This window comes from Amia ocellicauda, chromosome 8 (genome assembly GCF_036373705.1).
Source record: "Amia ocellicauda isolate fAmiCal2 chromosome 8, fAmiCal2.hap1, whole genome shotgun sequence".
Lineage (NCBI taxonomy): Eukaryota > Metazoa > Chordata > Actinopteri > Amiiformes > Amiidae > Amia > Amia ocellicauda.
This window is the reverse complement of record NC_089857.1, coordinates 43,863,843-43,884,987: the sequence shown is the minus strand read 5'-3', so window position 1 is coordinate 43,884,987 and position 21,145 is coordinate 43,863,843. Positions and strand designations below refer to the sequence as shown.

General features: G+C 43.7%; 1 protein-coding gene across 3 annotated transcripts in view; it reads left to right on the top strand.

The window, feature by feature from the left end:
- The window catches only part of tmem232 (transmembrane protein 232), a 28,988-nt gene extending 13,242 nt beyond the window's left edge, over positions 1–15,746 (top strand). For 2 of the 3 annotated variants that reach the window (XM_066711588.1, XM_066711587.1), the window contains exons 12-14: positions 968–1,209; positions 3,304–3,397; positions 4,164–7,643. In XM_066711588.1, coding sequence (XP_066567685.1) covers positions 968–1,209; positions 3,304–3,397; positions 4,164–4,358 — 531 coding nt within the window. In that variant the 3' untranslated portion in view covers positions 4,359–7,643. Of the gene's footprint in view, positions 1–967; positions 1,210–3,303; positions 3,398–4,163; positions 7,644–15,562 lie in introns of those variants that run through there. The other variant, XM_066711589.1, reaches the window with a different exon arrangement.
- Positions 15,747–21,145: the final 5,399 nt, after the last annotated feature.

The following is a 21,145-nucleotide window of genomic DNA, read 5'->3' as shown; positions in this document are numbered from 1 at the left end:
CTCTTTTAATCAAATGTCAGATAAAGCCATTTATCTTCTCCCCTGTCCCCTGCGCAATGCAGATTTGAGATGTGTGACTAATGACTACAATTAGAAGTTTGCATATTTTAAGATTGTTTTAATTTGCAGAAAGTGGGAAGAGGTTGGAGAGGCACAAAGGCTGGCATCTGGGGGCGGCAGAATTGATGCTTTCTTTTGTGAGACGCTGTACATTGTTGAGTCAACTTTACCGTGTCAGGACACAAACTCAGCTCATTCAGATGTGACCAGAAATAAACGCAAGTGTAGTTCTCGAGGGTGTGAGTTGTTTTTGTGCACCGCCTTTTAAAGATTTATTAAATGAGTCCATTTTGCCTCCAGACAATTATAGTTTGTGCAAGTCACCTATTCGTGAGTTAGAGCTCATCTGGATACTGTGGACAGTTCTGGGCTCCACACTTCAAGAAAGATATCGCTGCTCTAGAGGCAGTTCAGAGGAGAGCAACCAGACTTATTCCAGGTCTGAAGGGAAAGTCCTACTGAGAGACTGAGGAACTGAACCTTTTCACCCTGGAACAGAGGAGACTACGTGGGGACTTGATCCAAGTCTTCAAAATCATGAAAGGCATCGACAACATCAAACCAGAGGAGCTTTTCCAGATCAGCAGGGACACACGCACCCGGGGACACAAATGGAAATTGGGCTTCAAGGCATTCGAGACAGAAAACAGGAGACACTTCTTCACACAGAGAGGCGTCACAATCTGAACAAACTCCCCAGCGATGTGGCTGAAGAGACAATTTGGGAACATTCAGAAACAGACTGGATAGGATCCTTGATCACTCAGTTATTAATGGACACCAAACGAGCACGATGGGGCGAATGGCCTCCTCTCAATGTGTCTTATGTTCTTATGTTCTTAATGCTGGGAATGTTCAGTTGAAGATTAGAAGTGATGAAGAAACATTTTGTTTGTGTTTTTCCCAGGCTGAAATCAATCGCCCAACAAACCCATTCAGCCCGGTGGGGTTGATGGCGCCGTCAAGATCTGCTGCCAGTGGTCTCTCTCACCTGCTGGGTGAGAGGACGGCTGCCTGGCTCTCCCGTCTCCTCCTGCCCCCTCCCCCGCCGCTGCTTCCCAGGGGCCCCGAGAAGCAGACCCCCTCCCCTCAGACTCGGCTCTCCAGCAGGCCGGCGGTGACACAGAAACCAGCGCGTCTCTCACTGAGGTAAGAACATAAGAAAGTGTCCAAGCGAGCGGAGGCCATTCACCACATTGTGCTCATTTGGTGTCCATTAATATCTAAATGATCCAAGGATCCTATCCAGTCTGTTTTTGAATGTTCCCAAATTGTCGCTTCAACCACAAAGGTAAAGGTGGCCTTTGTCATACCATTGGTCAGGTTTACAGAACATCAGCATTCCCCCCCAGTGTGTATATGTACGTGTGTGCGTCTGTATGTAAGATAGTCCAAACCCGGTCCTGTTTCACTCTGTGCTTTACTATGATTTCACTCTGTTTTCCGATACTCTGCTGTGCTCTTACCGTGATATATTTAGTTCAGCAAAACCTCCGTTAGGGAGCTCTCCTGAGATTCGTTTGAGTGGTGAGAAAAACAACAGAAACCAGGATGTTTAAGACAAGTGCCACCTGTCAGATGGGAGATTAATGTGCTTCTCTCCCCGTGTGGACGGACAACAAGAACAAGGACCGCTTGTTCAGAAACATCAATTTCCTCGTACGCCGATAGACGTCCCGTGGAGTGTCATTATCGAGCCTCTGAAAGAAGATTGCTTTGTGTTATTTATTGTCGTATTTATGTACCTTATGTATTTATTTATGTATTGAATGTATTTATGGATTTATCCGTCTATGATGGTAAAGCGTACACAGACTAGAACAGCGGTGGAAGAGCGGTGTTGTAAACGCGGGTGTGTGAATCCGTGGATGCGGCTAACGAGCCCCTGCCTCGACTCCCACTTTGGATATGAACGCCGCGGAAAACAGGAACTTCTGTTCCTCCGGCGCCTGTCCGCAGCTCTAGGAGGTGTTTCCCCGCGGCGTGGTGATTAAACTTTAGTGTGCCAAGTACGGCGAGGTAAATTGTCTCGTAATTAATCACGAGCTGGTGGGGAGAGATCATATACTTGTCCTCCATTTTAAGAAGAGAATATCACAGTTGAGGGTCTCCTCATGCTTTTGTTTAGTTTGTGCTGTATATATGATTCACAGCAGTTCATTAATTACAGATTAATCACACAATGTCTGGGGGCCACTGCGCCGTGCGATGAGGAACCGTTCTGTCACCTGTTCTATATCTGCTAATTGTGCCAAACAATCTCTGCAGCAGTACGAGGTTTTATTACGGATGTTCGAAATGTTTTGGGGATTCAGTTTTGATCATTAAGATTCCTTTTTTGTTATTATGACTTCCAGACAACATTTCACCGAGAACAGGGTAAACGGATAGATAGATATCCACAGGCTGGCATTCGTGACGTGTCTCTGACCTTCAAAAAGGACGTACTTTGTGCGAGACAGAACCACTGCATTAGCCTGGCTATGTGCAGTAATCCTTCAGTGTCACAAGAGCGTAGTTTGAGCCTCACACCGGCGCTGCAGTTTACTGCGGTTATTTTGGGCTGAGATGGTGCCAGACCAGTGTTTGAGACCTACATGATAAGTCACAGGAGTCGAACAGCGGGCCAGGGGGAGCAGGTGAATATTCATACTGTCCCTCCCAAAAACACGCACACAAACAAAACAACTGAAACAGCACAGAGCCGTCAGCTCCTTCATCATGTGACTGAACAGCTTGGTGTACTTACTGGTCATCAAACATGGACATTAGGCCTGCAAAGACTTGATTGCCTTTTCCCAGGAGCTGGTTTTATATTCAACTTTTTACTTTTCATTTTTCGTTCTGAACAATAGGAGGCTTATTCTCATGCATATATATATATATATATAAATAAAACTAGTTAATCCATATTCATACAACGGCAAGGGGATAGAAATTTAATTACCTGTCTGTCATTAAGCAGGACATTGAAATTAACGTCCCTGTGTAAAGTACCCAGTGGCAGAGAATATCCTCTCTGCGCTTTTCAATGGGAGGAACGTGTTATTTCTGAATTGTATACTTTTAATTCACCCCACTTGGGAGGTCAAAAAAATATATAGCATGTCTTTTGAAATGAAACCTAGTGACTGCTGGGTCCGAGTCCCCATGAATCGGTGGGACTGAACGATAAACCGTGCTGCCGGTCTGTCTGGACGGAGCGTGTTTGGGCTTTATCCACTCGTACCGCCATGTTTCCAGACAGGAGATCTCGCTGTCCGAATCCAGGCACGAACCGGCCGTGGACTTCGACAGCCGGACGGAACGGGACCTGATGAAAGTGGTAGAAGATCAGGTAAATATTGAGAATACTAACGGACGGGTATGTGTTTTATAAACAATGTGATTTATATGTTGAGCCCCAGCATTACTGTTAAAACTGAAAACAGTAATTCCAAACAAACATCAGCAGCAGGAGCACTGATGTTTATTTCTGTTGAGACGGTCTGAGCCGAAGGTATACTTATCCGGCTTAATACAGACGCACACCTTGCTGATTAAATTCCCCTTTTCTGCCCCGTGAAGCCATTTCAGAGGTTTGCTTCTCTTGTTTGTTTTTTGCTCTTGGTGCTTTTCAGTGCAAGTCTATACATTTTTCTGTGAAGTAATTAATGGAGCCCTGGGGGTGAATTTATCAACAAATACAGCTTCAAACACCAGCACCGTAATTAAATCATTTAGACTCTCTTGCTGTTTTCTGGTGTGATTTCATACTAGCAGACATAGCAAATATCACAGCTGAATCCCTCATGGAGAGCTCAGGAGTTTCACAGTTCTTTTCACACTTAATAGGCCACAGTGCTGCTTTATTAGACAAAACATACAGAAAGACCGTTTATATAAATGTCATTTCTTGAGACGGATTGTTCCCCTTCATCCCAGCATCAACACTGTTCACCAATTCGGCTAAAAAGGTTTCCACTTGTTAAGAGAACGCACCTGTACCTGAACTTTCTGCCCAGCAATGCCAATTAAAAACTGCAGGCTGTAGCGCACACACGCTCTGTCCAAAGACGATCCCAACGGGTTCCCCCTCTTCATCTCTGTTGTGTTTCGCTTAGTGGCAGAAGGAGCTGCGGTTGAAACAGAGGGAGGAGGAGGAGAAGGAAAGCAGAGAGCTGGAGGAGAGGCAGAAGCAGGAGGAGGTGCGCTTTGAGGAGGTCATGAGGAAGAGGAGGGAGAAGCTAAACAAGAAAACCAAACCCTACGAGCTCCCGGGGATGGAACGAGCGGCGAACGCAACCACAGACCAATAAAAATGTGCCACTGAAGAAGTGCAGGGCGTTAAGTACTCACTCACAACTTCACACATTCGCTGTGTAAAAGATCAGACAGGCTCAGGTTTCACAGGGGAGAGGTTTGTTGCATCTGTCCCTGGGCGAGATCTGTGTCCATGTGAGCAGTTCTCCCGCCCCTGCCCGTCCCCTGGCATGACTTAACAACGAGCCATGGGGCGTTTACACCCCAGCCATCACCCCCAGGATTCGTGAATCCATACGACTTATTGACTTGTGCAGATCAAAGCATGTATCCCCGGGGGAGTATTATTAAAATCCAACTTTTACAGCAGTGATTTTCTTCAGAAGGGGCTGTGAAAATCCCTCTCCAAGCTTAGGAAATAATTGCGTTGGGGAATAGTTTCCAAGAAGTTTAAAGTCTTATGGATCCCGAGGTATATCAAGGGCTCGAGTCGCAGACATCTATGTGGGCAACGTCTTTTCTTTTTCTCTTCTAGGATTATTTACCAGAACATTTCCCGGCGTCACACTTGAACAGTTCTGTTCCTCTCTCCGATTTAATAGACAGTGTCGACACTATGGGATATTTAAAATAGGTAGAATAGGTCTGATGTTTGAGCACGGCACAGCGGAGACGTGAGGCTGTTTAATCCCCGCCATCCTTGAGTGAACATCAATCCATCTGCATCCTCCGGGGGACCCACTTCATAACCCCCAGGAGTTTAACCTTCAGGAAAGCCAACACGGGCTCGCCTGCAGAAGAGCCGTGTTTTAAGGCAGAAATATGCGCATAGTCAAGTCGCGTGCCTCGTGTTCATATGAAAATGAGCAGCAACAGGAGGTGAGAGCGTCTTGCCGTTTCCACTGCAGTCCTTCAAGAAAAACGATCGTCTCTTGAGGATTAACTTTACAAGCCTGACAAAAATACATGTACAAAGGACTCTAGAGACATATCTATTCTTCTGACACTGATATAATTGTGACAGTTATTAATTAGATGAGCCGATTCTGAACGAAGGCAGAGCTGTTCTTGCTACCATCGTTATTTATTTTTTTATCTGGAAGAGAAGAATCCATGATCTCTCTGCTGGTTGGTGAGCTACCCATGAAATAACATCAATTGACTAAGAGTAATGGGGTGAAATTAAAAGCAGTTAAGATGTAAGTAAATCAATCGCCCTAAAAATTGATTCTCTGTAGTTAATGTTGTCTCGGCTGCCACTCCGCCTGGATGTATTGGATTTTGACTCCATGGGGCCTGATGGATATATTTTTAATGACACCCTGACACGCTGCAATTTCTCACTTTGGAGTTTTTTTCCCCTTAAACTGTTACATTTACATTATCAGAGGGGCCTAACCGTTGCATGTAAATATAATGTATCTGAAAAGCAATATTTCATTCAGAACATTTGATTATATTAAATGTTAATGGAGAATTAAAACCATGTCAGTTGTAATATTCCACTGATCAAAGGACTGCAGGCAAGAAAAAATTAAATACAAGCTCAGACAGAGGAGCCATCTCTCCCGTTTCCCTCTGCTCTAAGTGTCTGACAAAAAAAGGAAGACATTCAAACTTTTCAGCTTGAGGATCAGGCGTTTGTGATTCTAGCAGTACATCTTGCTCACGGATGTGATGGGTGAGTGGCAGGGAAGAAGGTTTCATCAGAGGATATTGTATGCAATGTAATACCATTACAGCTCAGACAGAGATTGAAAACGAGTTCCCGCGATGAAGCTGATAAACGCCTCACAAAATGATTCAGAGAGGCATCGGATTCATTACCTGGCAGTACTGGCTGTCAGTTATCCACTTTGGGCTCGGCTCCATCTTCTCGTCTGCGCTTCAGGTTGTGCGTTTATTTTCTGTCAGTGACTAATACAGCTGAAGGAAAAACAGAATTTCTGTTCTGTAAAGAATGGTTGGTCGTATTTTTACACCAGGTTGGAATGTCCATCTAGGGAGAATATCAATATAAGATTTACTTCTATAGTTTGGCCAAACCCCTGTAGAAGTAGGTTGAAGATAGTAGTGATTAAAGTAATGACCCTTATTTGGTCCTAACCCACTTGGCTGAGGGATCGACGGCCCGGCCACGAGGAAGAGGTGGGTGGAGCCAAGGAGCTGCTGCGAAGGTGGAGACTGCGGGGGGATGTTGTTCTGGAGTTTGAGCAGTAGGGAAGGGGGCTGAGGTGCAATGGGATTGATCTACTGATGCAGGGGAGAGGGGCTTGTCACGTGCGGTTTATGATTGTGTGCGTTGGTGTGTGTGTGTGTGTGAGGGATTGTGGTCAGTTCTGGAGATGTTTAGATTTTTACAGTTACAACAAGATGGTAATTTAGTACTTTAATGTGTGTTAAAAAGCTTGGTTATGTCAGAATTTATATAAACAATACTTTCTGTTGGCACAATCACTTCTATAGACAGTTCTGTTACTAATCTATAGATAGTTGCTTTGCTGTGACCCATGCTTTTATTGCAGCTTGAAATATTCCCCAATTCACCTCTCGATTTCTATCAAGGTTGAGGAGCATTTAATGTCTATATAAATAGTCGCACCACCTTATGAAAACAATGAAGTGTGTGCGCGTGTAATTGGATCAAAATATGTTTGACTTTTTTGAATTTCTAAGTAGTGTGGATCATTGGGAACAAGTACAAAGTGTGCGGCCAAGTCTCTCCACAATCTCTTCTGGGATGAAGTGATATATATATATATATATACACTCACCTAAAGGATTATTAGGAACACCATACTAATATAGTGTTTTTGCCTCCCTTTCGCCTTCAGAACTGCCTTAATTCTACGTGGCATTGATTCAACAAGGTGCTGAAAGCATTCTTTAGAAATGTTGGCCCATATTGATAGGATAGCATCTTGCAGTTGATGGAGATTTGTGGGATGCACATCCAGGGCATGAAGCTCCCGTTCCACCACATCCCAAAGATGCTCTATTGGGTTGAGATTTGGTGACTGTGGGGGCCAGTTTAGTACAGTGAACTTATTGTCATGTTCAAGAAACCAATTTGAAATGATTCGACCTTTGTGACATGGTGCATTATCCTGCTGGAAGTAGCCATCAGAGGATGGGTATATGGTGGTCATAAAGGGATGGACATGGTCAGAAACAATGCTCAGGTAGGCCGTGGCATTTAAACGTGCCCAATTGGCACTAAGGGGCCTAAAGTGTGCCAAGAAAACATCCCCCACACCATTACACCACCACCACCAGCCTGCACAGTGGTAACAAGGCATGATGGATCCATGTTCTCATTCTGTTTACGCCAAATTCTGACTCTACCATCTGAATGTCTCAACAGAAATCGAGACTCATCAGACCAGGCAACATTTTTCCAGTCTTCAACTGTCCAATTTTGGTGAGCTTGTGCAAATTGTAGCCTCTTTTTCCTATTTGTAGTGGAGATGAGTGGTACCCGGTGGGGTCTTCTGCTGTTGTAGCCCATCCGCCTCAAGGTTGTACGTGTTGTGGCTTCACAAATGCTTTGCTGCATACCTCGGTTGTAACGAGTGGTTATTTCAGTCAAAGTTGCTCTTCTATCAGCTTGAATCAGTCGGCCCATTCTCCTCTGACCTCTAGCATCAACAAGGCATTTTCGCCCACAGGACTGCCGCATACTGGATGTTTTTCCCTTTTCACACCATTCTTTGTAAACCCTAGAAATGGTTGTGCGTGAAAATCCCAGTAACTGAGCAGATTGTGAAATACTCAGACCGGCCCGTCTGACACCAACAACCATGCCACGCTCAAAATTGCTTAAATCACCTTTCTTTCCCATTCAGACATTCAGTTTGGAGTTCAGGAGATTGTCTTGACCAGGACCACACCCCTAAATGCATTGAAGCAACTGCCATGTGATTGGTTGGTTAGATAATTGCATTAATGAGAAATTGAACAGGTGTTCCTAATAATCCTTTAGGTGAGTGTATATATATGTATGTATATGTATATATATATATATATAAGGAGAGAGAGAGAAATGGATTCAAGAACAAACAAACATATACATACAGACGGGTGACAAATTTAAGGAAGAACCCACACAAAGTGTCTCAGTGAGGTGTTGGGCACCATGAGAAGCCAGAACAGCTCCAATGCTCTTAACACAGATTCTCCGAGTCTCTGGACTCTACTGGAGGGATGGACACCATTCTTCCAAAAGATATTCCCTCATTTGGGGTTTTGATGATGGTGGGGGAGAGCGCTGTCTGACACGTTGGCCCACAATCTCCCATAGGTATTCAATTGGGTTGAGATCTGGTGACTGTGAAGGCCATAGCATATGAGTCGCATCATTTTCATACTCATCAAACCATTCAGTGACCCTCGTGCCCTGTGGATGGGCATTGTCATCCTGGAAGAGACCACTCCCATCAGGATAGAAATGTGTCACCATAGGATAAAGGTGATCACTCAAAATAACTTTACCTTGATTTGCAGTGACCCTTCCCTCTAAGGGGACAAGTGGACCCAAACCATGCCAGGAAAATGCCCCCCACAGCATAACAGAGCCTCCGGACCCCCTCACTGTAGGGGTCCAGCAGTCAGGCCTGTCCCGTTGTCTTGGTGTCCCACATGCACTCGCCCACTTGTCCAGAACACGAGCCAGTTGAGCGTCTGTGTGACTGAAGCTCCTGCCATTCGTGCCCCAATAATGACCCCTCTTTCAAAGTCACTTAGATCCTTTCCTCTTGCCATCTTGATCAAAAATCAAGCTCAGCTTGACCTGCTCAGCATTTGTATACATGCCACAGAGCATGATAGGATGTTAATTGCTTAATTGTATCATGCAGTACACCTGTTTGGAGGCATTTGCATTCGTTATGTTCCTCCACTCATTTATTCAGGGTTTTCCTTTAATTTGTCACCCATCTGTATATATACACACACAGTTTGTATTCCATGTGTATTTATGTTTCTCTAAATGTCTTTATTTGTGAAATGACACATTTGGTGACTCAACACTGGTGTGTGATGCAATAATAAAGCCTTTCACATCTATATTTGAAATTAGTAACACTGTTTTGATCGAGCACGTCTCACTTGCAATTTATATTCAATTCCATGAAGCTGAAATGTATTAAAACACCTCATATAGTTCTCTGATTACTTCTGGCAATCATAATGACTTTATGACTGGACATTGCAGGTCACAGTAGAGGTCACAGCCGATCTCATTACACGTCTTAAATCAAATCACTCTATACATCCTGTTTCAATAGTATCATCAGAACATGCCATGGCGTCTCCGGCATGTTTCATTTCATGGTAATTTACTTCTGGACGGATATCCTCTAGTTCAATTCACAGGGGTCTATATTGGTCTTTTTATGCCTATATTTTAAGTAGTATTAAAAAAAATGAAATAAGTGTTTTACCTCATTAACTGATCTGTCACATTACGTTCTTCTGTAAACGTATTTAATCGCGCAGAACACGGACTCTAACGAGGTACCTGGCGCCAGGAAGGTCGTTAAACATTGCTGTGGCAAAGAGGAGGTTAAATAGATTTACTTTGCAGCATGGCTTGATGGCTCCACTCCTTTATTTCTGTTTAAGTAGTAAATGAGATTTTTCATGCATAAAATTAAATTTTACCTTCTTTCATCTGCTTTTAACTGTAAAGGATTTTGTCTCACTATTGTCAGGTTTTATTTATAAGTGTAATAAAGTTGGTCACGGACTTGGAACGATTGCATTTAATGGTAATGACGGTGTATTCGAAAGCAATTTTGGGCCGAGCACTCAATCACGCCTATTGCCAAAACCTGCGCCGTTCGATTTAAAAGGGCAACTTGAATAAAGCAAGAAAAGGAAAAAAAAACAATCGAGGCTAATGGAAAATATTTAAATGAACCTAACCTATCTGTTTTATCTGGTAAGGGCCGGAGCACGCTGACAATAAGATAGTGTTGGGAAACGGTGTCTCATCAGACGGGTTCGCATGGGCACCGATCAGGTCAGGTTCTTGTTGGAGTGCGTGTCAATCTTGAGGAATACGAGACAACTCTCTAATCGCCCGCACTCCTCAGATCTACTCGTCACTGTCCTCCTGCCTGAAATCAACTCTTTCCATTTCATCCACCCATTTCCTGTGAACAATCTCGCACGGCAGAGACGAGCACAAAGCCTCGTTAAGACCTGACTGCAGAGTCTCCCACCAGGTGGACGGAGAGTGCGGTCAGCTCTCGGGTTTCGTGCCGATGAAAGGTAGGGGAGGAGAAACGATGGACTGACAAAGAGGACCGTCTCCGGTCAAGACCGCTCTCCCAGCTCCACACGGATAGAATTGGGGTTTCCTCCGGGGCCCATTTGGGGTTTCCCAGCTGTGGAAAATGAATGAAAAAGATCAAAACCACATTACTCAATACTGGAAGGTTACCATGAAAAAACAACTCCCATTCAAGAGTGTGATAAATGTGCTTGTTAACCAACCACTTTCCTAGTGGAAAACATACCGTCCCGATACAGTGCTGCTACCAGAGCTGCGCCACGATTCGAGGTGATTAACATGTCAATGTGCCACGCAAGCACGTCCACTCTCGCGCATGAGGAGCTTTAATTGACTGACGCCTGCTCGGCTGGACGGGAATTCTTAAACAGGGTCTGAATTATTCCTTTGATAAGATAATAGGCGCTTAATTTTGCATGTCTATTGCAGAATCTCTGTGAAAGGCCTTTTTTTTTCCTCTTTTAATCGAGAAACTATTGACTGATGAGAGTTAAGCCGGATGAAAACGAGCCGCCGAGATGTCAGGCCGCCGCGGCGCGCGATGGGCGTTTGAACCACGGAGGGACTCCACAGACACACACTTTGGCTCTTTGCGTTGTCTCTCCGGGGAGAGGAGGCCAAGTTTGCTTGAAAGGTTAATTAAGTATGCTAATGGATGAGCTGGAACTGGCAGAGAGCTTAAGAAGATTATCATCGATCAATCCAGCGTGTCCAGGAGACAGGAGCAGTGCGGGGTGTGACGAGACGCAGTCAAATCAACTCCGCAAAACACACACAAGAAAGTGCATCACCCTCCTGACCTGCCGTATCCCCCTGAAAACTTTTCTTCTGAAAGAAACAATGTTTGAATGACCAGACAGTTTAAATAATAAATAATGTTTATTATAAGCTGACATTGCACGTCAGAATAAACACTTTACTCCAGTATAGATATATGAAGGTTATATAACGTGACACTATACTAATAATAAGATACAGACCTCTCCACGAGACGTCACACAACTCCCTGGATGAGAACACAACTGGTAAAAAACACAAATCTGAACACTCGGATCCAGGAGGGAACATTGTGAAGAACATACCTCTGGTTCAGGGGCTTGAAGGGTACAGGTCAAAGAGAGAAGAAAGAAGGGACAGTAAGAGGCAGTTCAGAGGAGAGCAACCAGACTTATTCCAGGTCTGAAGGGAATGTCCTACTGAGAGACTGAGGACCTGAACCTTTTCACCCTGGAACAGAGGAGACTACGTGGGGACTTGATTCAAGTCTTCAAAATCATGAAAGGCATCGACCACATCAACCCAGAGGAGCTTTTCCAGATCAGCAGGGACACACGCACCCGGGGACACAAATGGAAATTGGGCATCAAGGCATTCGAGACAGAAAACAGGAGACACTTCTTCACACAGAGAGGCGTCACAATCTGAACAAACTCCCCAGCGATGTGGCTGAAGAGACAATTTGGGAACATTCAGAAACAGACTGGATAGGATCCTTGATCACTTAGTTATTAATGGACACCAAACGAGCAGGATGGGGCGAATGGCCTCCTCTCGATTGGACACTTTGTTATGTTTAATAGGTGGCGTCTGTCTTATAATTTAAAATAACCTTAAAATGTTGCAAATAAAGGTGATGAGATACTGGTCACATACCGTTATGTTCTTATGTTCTGATGTTCCTAAAAAGAAAAGAAAATCATAATCTCAGCGGTCTCTTTTAGCTAATTAGTCACGTGCCTCTCTCCGGGTGTTATATTAGATTACTTTGCTTTCCCCTGTCAGACAGGCGTCTCTCGCAGTGAAAACCACCATCTCACCGGCTCAGACATTGACTTGCTATCATCACTTCATAATCTTACGGTTGAGCGTTCACAGCTATCACGAGCTATCACAGACACATTACTACATCCTGGACAGATGTCAGTCGCACAGTCTGCCATTCGTTGAATGTTTTTTTGTTTAATAAAACAATTCACACCAACTCAGATCTGCGTTTGGTGATGACAGCAGCCATGTCCTTGTGTGTCAAATGGTCCTCGCCAAAATGGCTGTTGTCTCATAGCAAGTGGGAAACGTACAAACGCACGGAGCCAGACAAAGGGGCTTTAGTAGGACACACAGTTATAATTGGCCTGTAGAGGACTGACAAAGTGAGAGATATTTAGGCCAAGCGACTCACAAGAATATGAGGACCCGGGGGGCGCAGCTAAAAGATTGAGTTTTATGGCCTCATAACCAGTGTCTCCAGAGACAGCGCTAACCTGATCACAAGCCCAATCATCTGACATCTGTAGGAGAGAAGTCTGAGAAACAAAGGGAGGTGTTTGGAAAGGACAACAAGATTAGAGAAAGCAGTGTGTGCCGGTAAAATACGACAGCATTTGTGAACTTGAAGTCATATGCATCTATACAGGTTATATTTTCAAGAAGGTCATAAGAACGTAGACTTCTGTTCTGGTCAGGGTTGAATGTTTTGTGTACAAGTCCTGTCCCGGGCTCCCTGACCTCGGCACGGGTCTGCGTCTGCTCGCCTGTCCACCGGTTTGTCTTCGTCATGGCCTCAGTGACACCTCTCTCCTATTGCTCTGTCTCTGTCTAGCAGAAGGATACCTGTAAACACACGAGGCGGAGTTTGGCAGCTGCTCCTCTGTGCGTCTGTCTGTGAGGAATCTCGCCAGAGCCCGAAGGAAACAGTTACACTACTTAAAGTGAAACTGGGACATTTCGAGAATACTAACACACATAACCCCTCTATGTGTCGTCTGCTTCTCATTACTCTCCTGCTTTTGCGGTAAAAATACTAACCGGAACAGATCGTGTGCGTAAACCGCAGAACACAGAATCAAGTATTCCTCTATAAAGCAATAACGCACTCAAAGAGGTAAATACCAAGTGAAATAAACACAGAAGGATGAAACGATATAAATACTCGTCTCACTGCATTTTTGTTGGCAGACTAAAAAAACAATTCTGTGATATTAAAAAAGGAAGGTAGTAGATCAAGGGAAGCTGTCTTCATTGTTGATGTTGTATAATTCAAAACCATCAGTGTCAGGCTCAGGTAAAAATAAGAAGCACTTCAGCATGGAGTTCCTATTTTGCCGTCAGTCTGCTGCGTGTCTCTGTAATTATCTCATGATCCTCAATGTCTGAAAATGCTTCTGCCACATTCAATTTCCCAACAGGAATTATTAGTGTCTACATGGAGGGCTGTAATTCATCAGCCCTGAGCCTTACATTACCGGGAGGTCAAGTTCCTGTAACGGCTCGTAATGAACATGAACAGTTGAAGAGATATCCAACGGTTTCTAAAAACGCAAATTATAATTATGCTCCTGGAAATAAATACTTCAGTTCTGCTGCCGTTGTGATTTCTGAGACGTCATAAGTGTTGGCATAAATTAGTCCATTCTTCTTCGTCAGATGCATTTGAATAACAGGGTTTGTTTATCCATTTACCTTGTTTTGTAGCTTTCTGATGCGACCGGTATCTCATCACCTTTATTTGCAACATTTGAAGGTTTGTTTAAATTATAAGACAGACGCCACCTATTGAAAATAAGAACATAAGAAAGTGTCCAATCGAGAGGAGGCCATTCGCCCCATCGTGCTCGTTTGGTGTCCATTAATAACTAAGTGATCAAGGATTTTTTACATTTTACCCATTTATACAGCTGGGCATTTACTGGAGAAAGTCTAGGTAAAGTACCTTGCTCAAGGGTACAACAGCAGTGCCCCCACCTGGGATTAAACCCACATCTCTGGGCTCCAGTGTCCAGAGCCCTGCCCACTACTCCACACTACTGCCCCGATTACCCAACTTTATCAGCTTTACCAGAAGTTTTACGAAATCAAAGTAAATGTAAACATTGGTGGTTCTAGTTGGCTTTTTCCCATGACTTAAAGAGGGAAGTGGAACATCAGTAATTCAACTCTGTTGTACTGGTAAACAGCTCCTCTCTCCCGGACCAAATTAATTACCATTTGTTTCCATCCTCTTTTGAAAAATTGATTAAACTAAAGAGTGAGGGAACGGCAGAAACAATTTTTCATAAACCGAAAGTGCTCTGCAACGGATAATTAATTTAATCACGTATCGAAAGTACAAAGTGGTGTTATTCTATCCAGCTAAGCGTGACCCTTATTGGCTTTCTGAACCACAGCAAGATGACAAGAGAAGGTAAAGCGTAATCATTGTTCGAAAACCAAAAATTCTTCAAACTCTCTCATTACATTTCTCTCCACCATGGCGTACAGCCTACCACTGTTCTGAGTATTTTGTCAAAATGAAATATATGATTTTAAAAATCGCCTGAGACTCTCCCTGTTTGCCTTTTGAGTGCTCAGATAAACCATATTAAACATCAGACAAGGAAATCCATACACGTTCTAGCTTTTGTATATGAACTTTCAACAATGATGCGACTATTTACTTCTTGTGTTATTATTGGATTTCGCTCCAAACAGGTTTTACAGGTGAAAATGATATGGAGATGAAACCAGGTGAAGTACGCCTGACCGTGCAGCACAACATGGCCACAAACACCTGTGTACCAGAGCGGTCTCTGCCAGTCCACACACACATGAATTACACAGTATTTCTCCAACTACAGGACCAGGCAATCAGCTTTCTTTTGCTTTACGGTCTAGAAAACCAGCCAAAATGTTAAAGTTATAAACTGACAGAGAAACAGCCTATATCCTCTTTATTTTATTAATCTGAGCTCGCCTTCACATCTCATTTGGTTGTTGTCTTCGTGTCAAAAGCGCTCGAGTAGAACAGCCGGGCAATCATCCTGGTTGTGCCTTTGAAACGGCGCTGCATTTATATTTAAGTTAAACCCCTTTATTTGCACTCAATTTCGGTTTCATTAAAAGCATGTCAGCTTGGCACAGTGTAAATTTAAACTGATCCCCGGATCAATCAGGCGTTTCTGTCTCCAGTCAGGTTTTTCATCCCTCTAGATTTCACAGCCTGCAATCGGATGATCTGGTCCAGTGGCAGGATACGGTCCTGATGTTGATCAGCACACAACCGAGGCGCTGCGGCTCGTCCCAGAGGACTGCGATTGCTGTGACATCGCAGCGTGTGGAATAATAAAGTACATCAGGAACAAAGAGTGGGGGGGAAAGAAAGCAACAAATTATATTCTGTCCGCAATCGCTTCCAAAACAAATGGGATGTTCTATAATAAATCCTACAAGTCTGGTTTGTGAGCAACAACGCACTCTGTCTGAATTGACTTTGTCATGGAAACACAGTAACATTATTATGCATTGCTGTTAGTGAATAACTCCAAGTGTCTCTCTCTCTCTCTCTCTCTCTCACACACACAGCGTTTCTATACTGGGGTTGTTTCAAAATGCAGACTAGAATTACTGTTCTCACCCTCCGTCACCCTACAGGTAAATCAATGTAGTATTAATAACATTAAAACAGCACAGATAAACACACTATCTCTCTCACACACTGGATTTGTTATAGATAAACATACACTCACCTAAAGGATTATTAGGAACACCATACTAATACTGTGTTTGACCCCCTTTCGCCTTCAGAACTGCCTTAATTCTACGTGGCATTGATTCAACAAGGTGCTGAAAGCATTCTTTAGAAATGTTGGCCCATATTGATAGGATAGCATCTTGCAGTTGATGGAGATTTGTGGGATGCACATCCAGGGCACGAAGCTCCCGTTCCACCACATCCCAAAGATGCTCTATTGGGTTGAGATCTGGTGACTGTGGGGGCCAGTTTAGTACAGTGAACTCATTGTCATGTTCAAGAAACCAATTTGAAATGATTCGACCTTTGTGACATGGTGCATTATCCTGCTGGAAGTAGCCATCAGAGGATGGGTACATGGTGGTCATAAAGGGATGGACATGGTCAGAAACAATGCTCAGGTAGGCCGTGGCATTTAAACGATGCCCAATTGGCACTAAGGGGCCTAAAGTGTGCCAAGAAAACATCCTCCACACCATTACACCACCACCAGCAGCCTGCACAGTGGTAACAAGGCATGATGGATCCATGTTCTCATTCTGTTTTCGCCAAATTCTGACTCTACCATCTGAATGTCTCAACAGAAATCGAGACTCATCAGACCAGGCAACATTTTTCCAGTCTTCAACTGTCCAATTTTGGTGAGCTTGTGCAAATTGTAGCCTCTTTCTCCTATTTGTAGTGGAGATGAGTGGTACCCGGTGGGGTCTTCTGCTGTTGTAGCCCATCCGCCTCAAGGTTGTACGTGTTGTGGCTTCACAAATGCTTTGCTGCATACCTCGGTTGTAACGAGTGGTTATTTCAGTCAAAGTTGCTCTTCTATCAGCTTGAATCAGTCGGCCCATTCTCCTCTGACCTCTAGCATCAACAAGGCATTTTCGCCCACAGGACTGCCGCATACTGGATGTTTTTCCCTTTTCACACCATTCTTTGTAAACCCTAGAAATGGTTGTGCGTGAAAATCCCAGTAACTGAGCAGATTGTGAAATACTCAGACCGGCCCGTCTGGCACCAACAACCATGCCACGCTCAAAATTGCTTAAATCACCTTTCTTTCCCATTCAGACATTCAGTTTGGAGTTCAGGAGATTGTCTTGACCAGGACCACACCCCTAAATGCATTGAAGCAACTGCCATGTGATTGGTTGGTTAGATAATTGCATTAATGAGAAATTGAACAGGTGTTCCTAATAATCCTTTAGGTGAGTGTATATTCAAGTGTTGTCATTTAACCTTCATACTGAAACAGAAGAGAAAACCCTACAGTCTATTTCACTCACACATCATTTGCTGGAGGCTACTCATCAGCCCATCTAATCACTTTCTTGTCCTTTAGAGCTAAATATTTAAAAGGGGGGTGTAAAAGCCTACTCCCCCGTGTTATTTGCATGATATTGTGTCTGGGCCTCAGTTTGTTCCACTCATCTACACACCACAAGTTTTTATTGTGAATATGTATATATACACTGATCAGCCATAACATTATGACCACCTGCCTAATATTGTGTAGGTCCCCCTTTTGCTGCCAAAACAGCCCTGACCCGTCGAGGCATGGACTCCACTAGACCTCTGAAGGTGTGCTGTGGTATCTGGCACCAAGACATCAGCAGCAGATCCTTTAAGTCCTGTAAGTTGCGAGGTGGGGCCTCCATGGATCGGACTTGTTTGTTCAGCACATCCCACAGATGCTCGATTGGATTGAGATCTGGGGAATTTGGAGGCCAAGTCAACACCTTGAACTCGTGATTCTACTCAGCCCCATACGCAACAAACTGCGATGCACTGTGTGTTCTGACCTTTCTATCAGAACCAGCATTCACTTTTTCAGCAGTTTGAGCTACAGTACCTTGTCTGTTGGATCAGACCACACGGGCCAGCCTTCACTCCCCACGTGCATCAATGAGCCTTGGCCGCCCATGACCCTGTCGCCGGTTCACCACTTTTCCTTCCTTGGACACTTTTGATAGGTACTGACCACTGCAGACCAGGAACACCCCACAAGAGCTGCAGTTTTGGAGATGCTCTGATCCAGTCATCTAGCCATCACAATGTGGTCCTTGTCAAAGTCGCTCAGATCCTTACGCCCATTTTTCCTGCTTCTAACACATCAACTTTGAGGACAAAATGTTCACTAATATATCCCACCCACTGACAGGTGCCATGATAACGAGATTATCAGTGTTATTCACTTCACCTGTCAGTGGTCATAATGTTATGACTGATCGGTGTATGTATATATATATATATATATATATATATATATATATATATATATAAAATACAAAAATGAAAGATCATGATTGGATAAGGATTGCTCTTACACTTATCCAACTGAGCAATTTCAGTTTCAATACATTTTCTGCACATTTCCAGAATATTTATTTCACTAGGATGTTGTGGGGTCGATACATGAAAAATAAATAAATATAAATTATAATTCCAGGCTATGAGGCAAGAGGAAATGAAAATTGCCTTTGTCTTAGAAATTACAATTACAGATTCAGTAAACACTTTGACTTTCCACCGAGGACGCTGGCAGCAGAGCAGACACACAGGACACTTTACTCTCGTTTGCTTTTTGTCGTTTATTCTCCAGGTAATAGACTCTTAAGTAGGTTTTATTGGGACTAAAATAAATAAAGGTCCATTTCTAAAGATAAAAATGAATTTTCCCTCCTGCAAAATAAGGAATACACACTGTCAAATAACTATAGTGAAAATTACAGATGCAGTGCAGCATTAAGCAAGATATTTCTGCCTTCGACATAAACTGCACAATTGTAGTCTGAGTGAAAGACTTCTTACCCTTAAACTACTCCCATGTAAACCATGCACTCACCTGCATCCTCACTGTATTGAATATCAGCTTCCTGAACGTGGTCAAAGTACATCATGTACAATGGCCTTGGTTTGGCATTGCAGTGTGTGTCTGTAACTGAAGATGGTTGTTTGCGCTTTGAGGTGAGATCACATGGGTCTCTGTTCAGCATCTGTTTCATATCTAAGGAAAAGATCTACTTTTAATGACACAGAATATCACATTGTGTTGGTATTGATGGTAAAACAGTATCATTTCCTGCAACATGTTCCTCAATGATGTGCAGCTATTCATTTATATCGGCAGCCTTGTTTCATACAGTGAGGGAAAAAAGTATTTGATCCCCTGTTGATTTTGTATGTTTGCCAACTGACAAATAAATGATCAGTCTATCATTTTAATGGTAGGTGTATTTTAACAGCGAGAGACAGAATAACAACAAAAAAATCCAGAAAAACGCATTTCAAAAAAGTTATAAATTGATTTGCATGTTAATGAGGGAAATAAGTATTTGATCCCCTATCAATCAGCAAGATTTCTGGCTCCCAGGTGTCTTTTATACAGGTAACGAGCTGAGATTAGGAGCACTCTCTTAAAGGGACTCTCCTAATCTCAGCTCGTTACCTGTATAAAAGACACCTGTCCACAGAAGCAATCAATCAATCAGATTCCAAACTCTCCACCATGGCCAAGACCAAAGAGCTGTCCAAGGATGTCAGGGACAAGATTGTAGACCTACACAAGGCTGGAATGGGCTACAAGACCATCGCCAAGCAGCTTGGTGAGAAGGTGACAACAGTTGGTGCGATTATTCGCAAATGGAAGAAACACAAAATAACTGTCAGTCTCCCTCGGTCTGGGGCTCCATGCAAGATCTCACCTCGTGGAGTTTCAATGATCATGAGAACGGTGAGGAATTAGCCCAGAACTACACGGGAGGATCTTGTTAATGATCTCAAGGCAGCTGGGACCATAGTCACCAAGAAAACAATTGGTAAAACACTACGCCATGAAGGACTGAAATCCTGCAGCGCCCGCATTGTCCCCCTGCTCAAGAAAGCACATGTACAGGCCCGTCTGAAGTTTGCCAATGAACATCTGAATGATTCAGAGGAGAAAGTGTTGTGGTCAGATGAGACTAAAATCGAGCTCTTTGGCATCAACTCAACTCGCCGTGTTTGGAGGAGGAGGAATGACCCCAAGAACACCATCCCCACCGTCAAACATGGAGGTGGAAACATTATGCTTTGGGGGTGTTTTTCTGCTAAGGGGACAGGACAACTGCACCGCATCAAAGGGACGATGGACGGGGCCATGTACCGTCAGATCTTGGGTGAGAACCTCCTTCCCTCAGCCAGGGCATTGAAAATGGGTCGTGGATGGGTATTCCAGCATGACAATGACCCAAAACACACAGCCAAGGCAACAAAGGAGTGGCTCGAGAAGAAGCACATTAAGGTCCTGGAGTGGCCTAGCCAGTCTCCAGACCTTAATCCCAACGAAAATCTGTGGAGGGAGCTGAAGGTTCGAGTTGTTAAACGTCAGCCTCGAAACCTAAATGACTGGGAGTGGACCTGCAAAGAGGAGTGGGACAAAATCCCTCCTGAGATGTGTGCAAACCTGGTGGCCAACTACAAGAAACGTCTGACCTCTGTGATTGCCAACAAGGGTTTTTCCACCAAGTACTAAGTCGAAGGGGTCAAATACTTATTTCCCTCATTAACATGCAAATCAATTTATAACTTTTTTGAAATGCGTTTTTCTGGATTTTTTTGTTGTTATTCTGTCTCTCACTGTTAAAATACACCTACCATTAAAATTATAGACTGATCATTTCTTTGTCAGTGGGCAAACGTACAAAATCAGCAGGGGATCAAATACTTTTTTCCCCCACTGTATTTAATACTTTGTGTTATATGAGCAGTAATTGTAACAAAGGGCGACGTGGTGCTGATCACTACTACTGTCCATTGACAAGGCAGGCCTCTGCCCCCGGTCTGTTATTAGCGCCAGGCTGCTGCTTGCGTTCAGCTTTCCTGCTCTCGCTTTCTGTCCTCTGTGTTAATATGAATTCAGGGGAGAGGTTTAAAGCAAGCCGGTTCGTAAGCTGTCTGTCTGGTACTGTGCTGTGTGGCCGAGGCATCATGGGAGATAAAAGGTGACAAACAGTGACTGAGGGTCCTGCTCGGTAGTTTCTTACTGGCTGAAATGTGATTTACTCTCA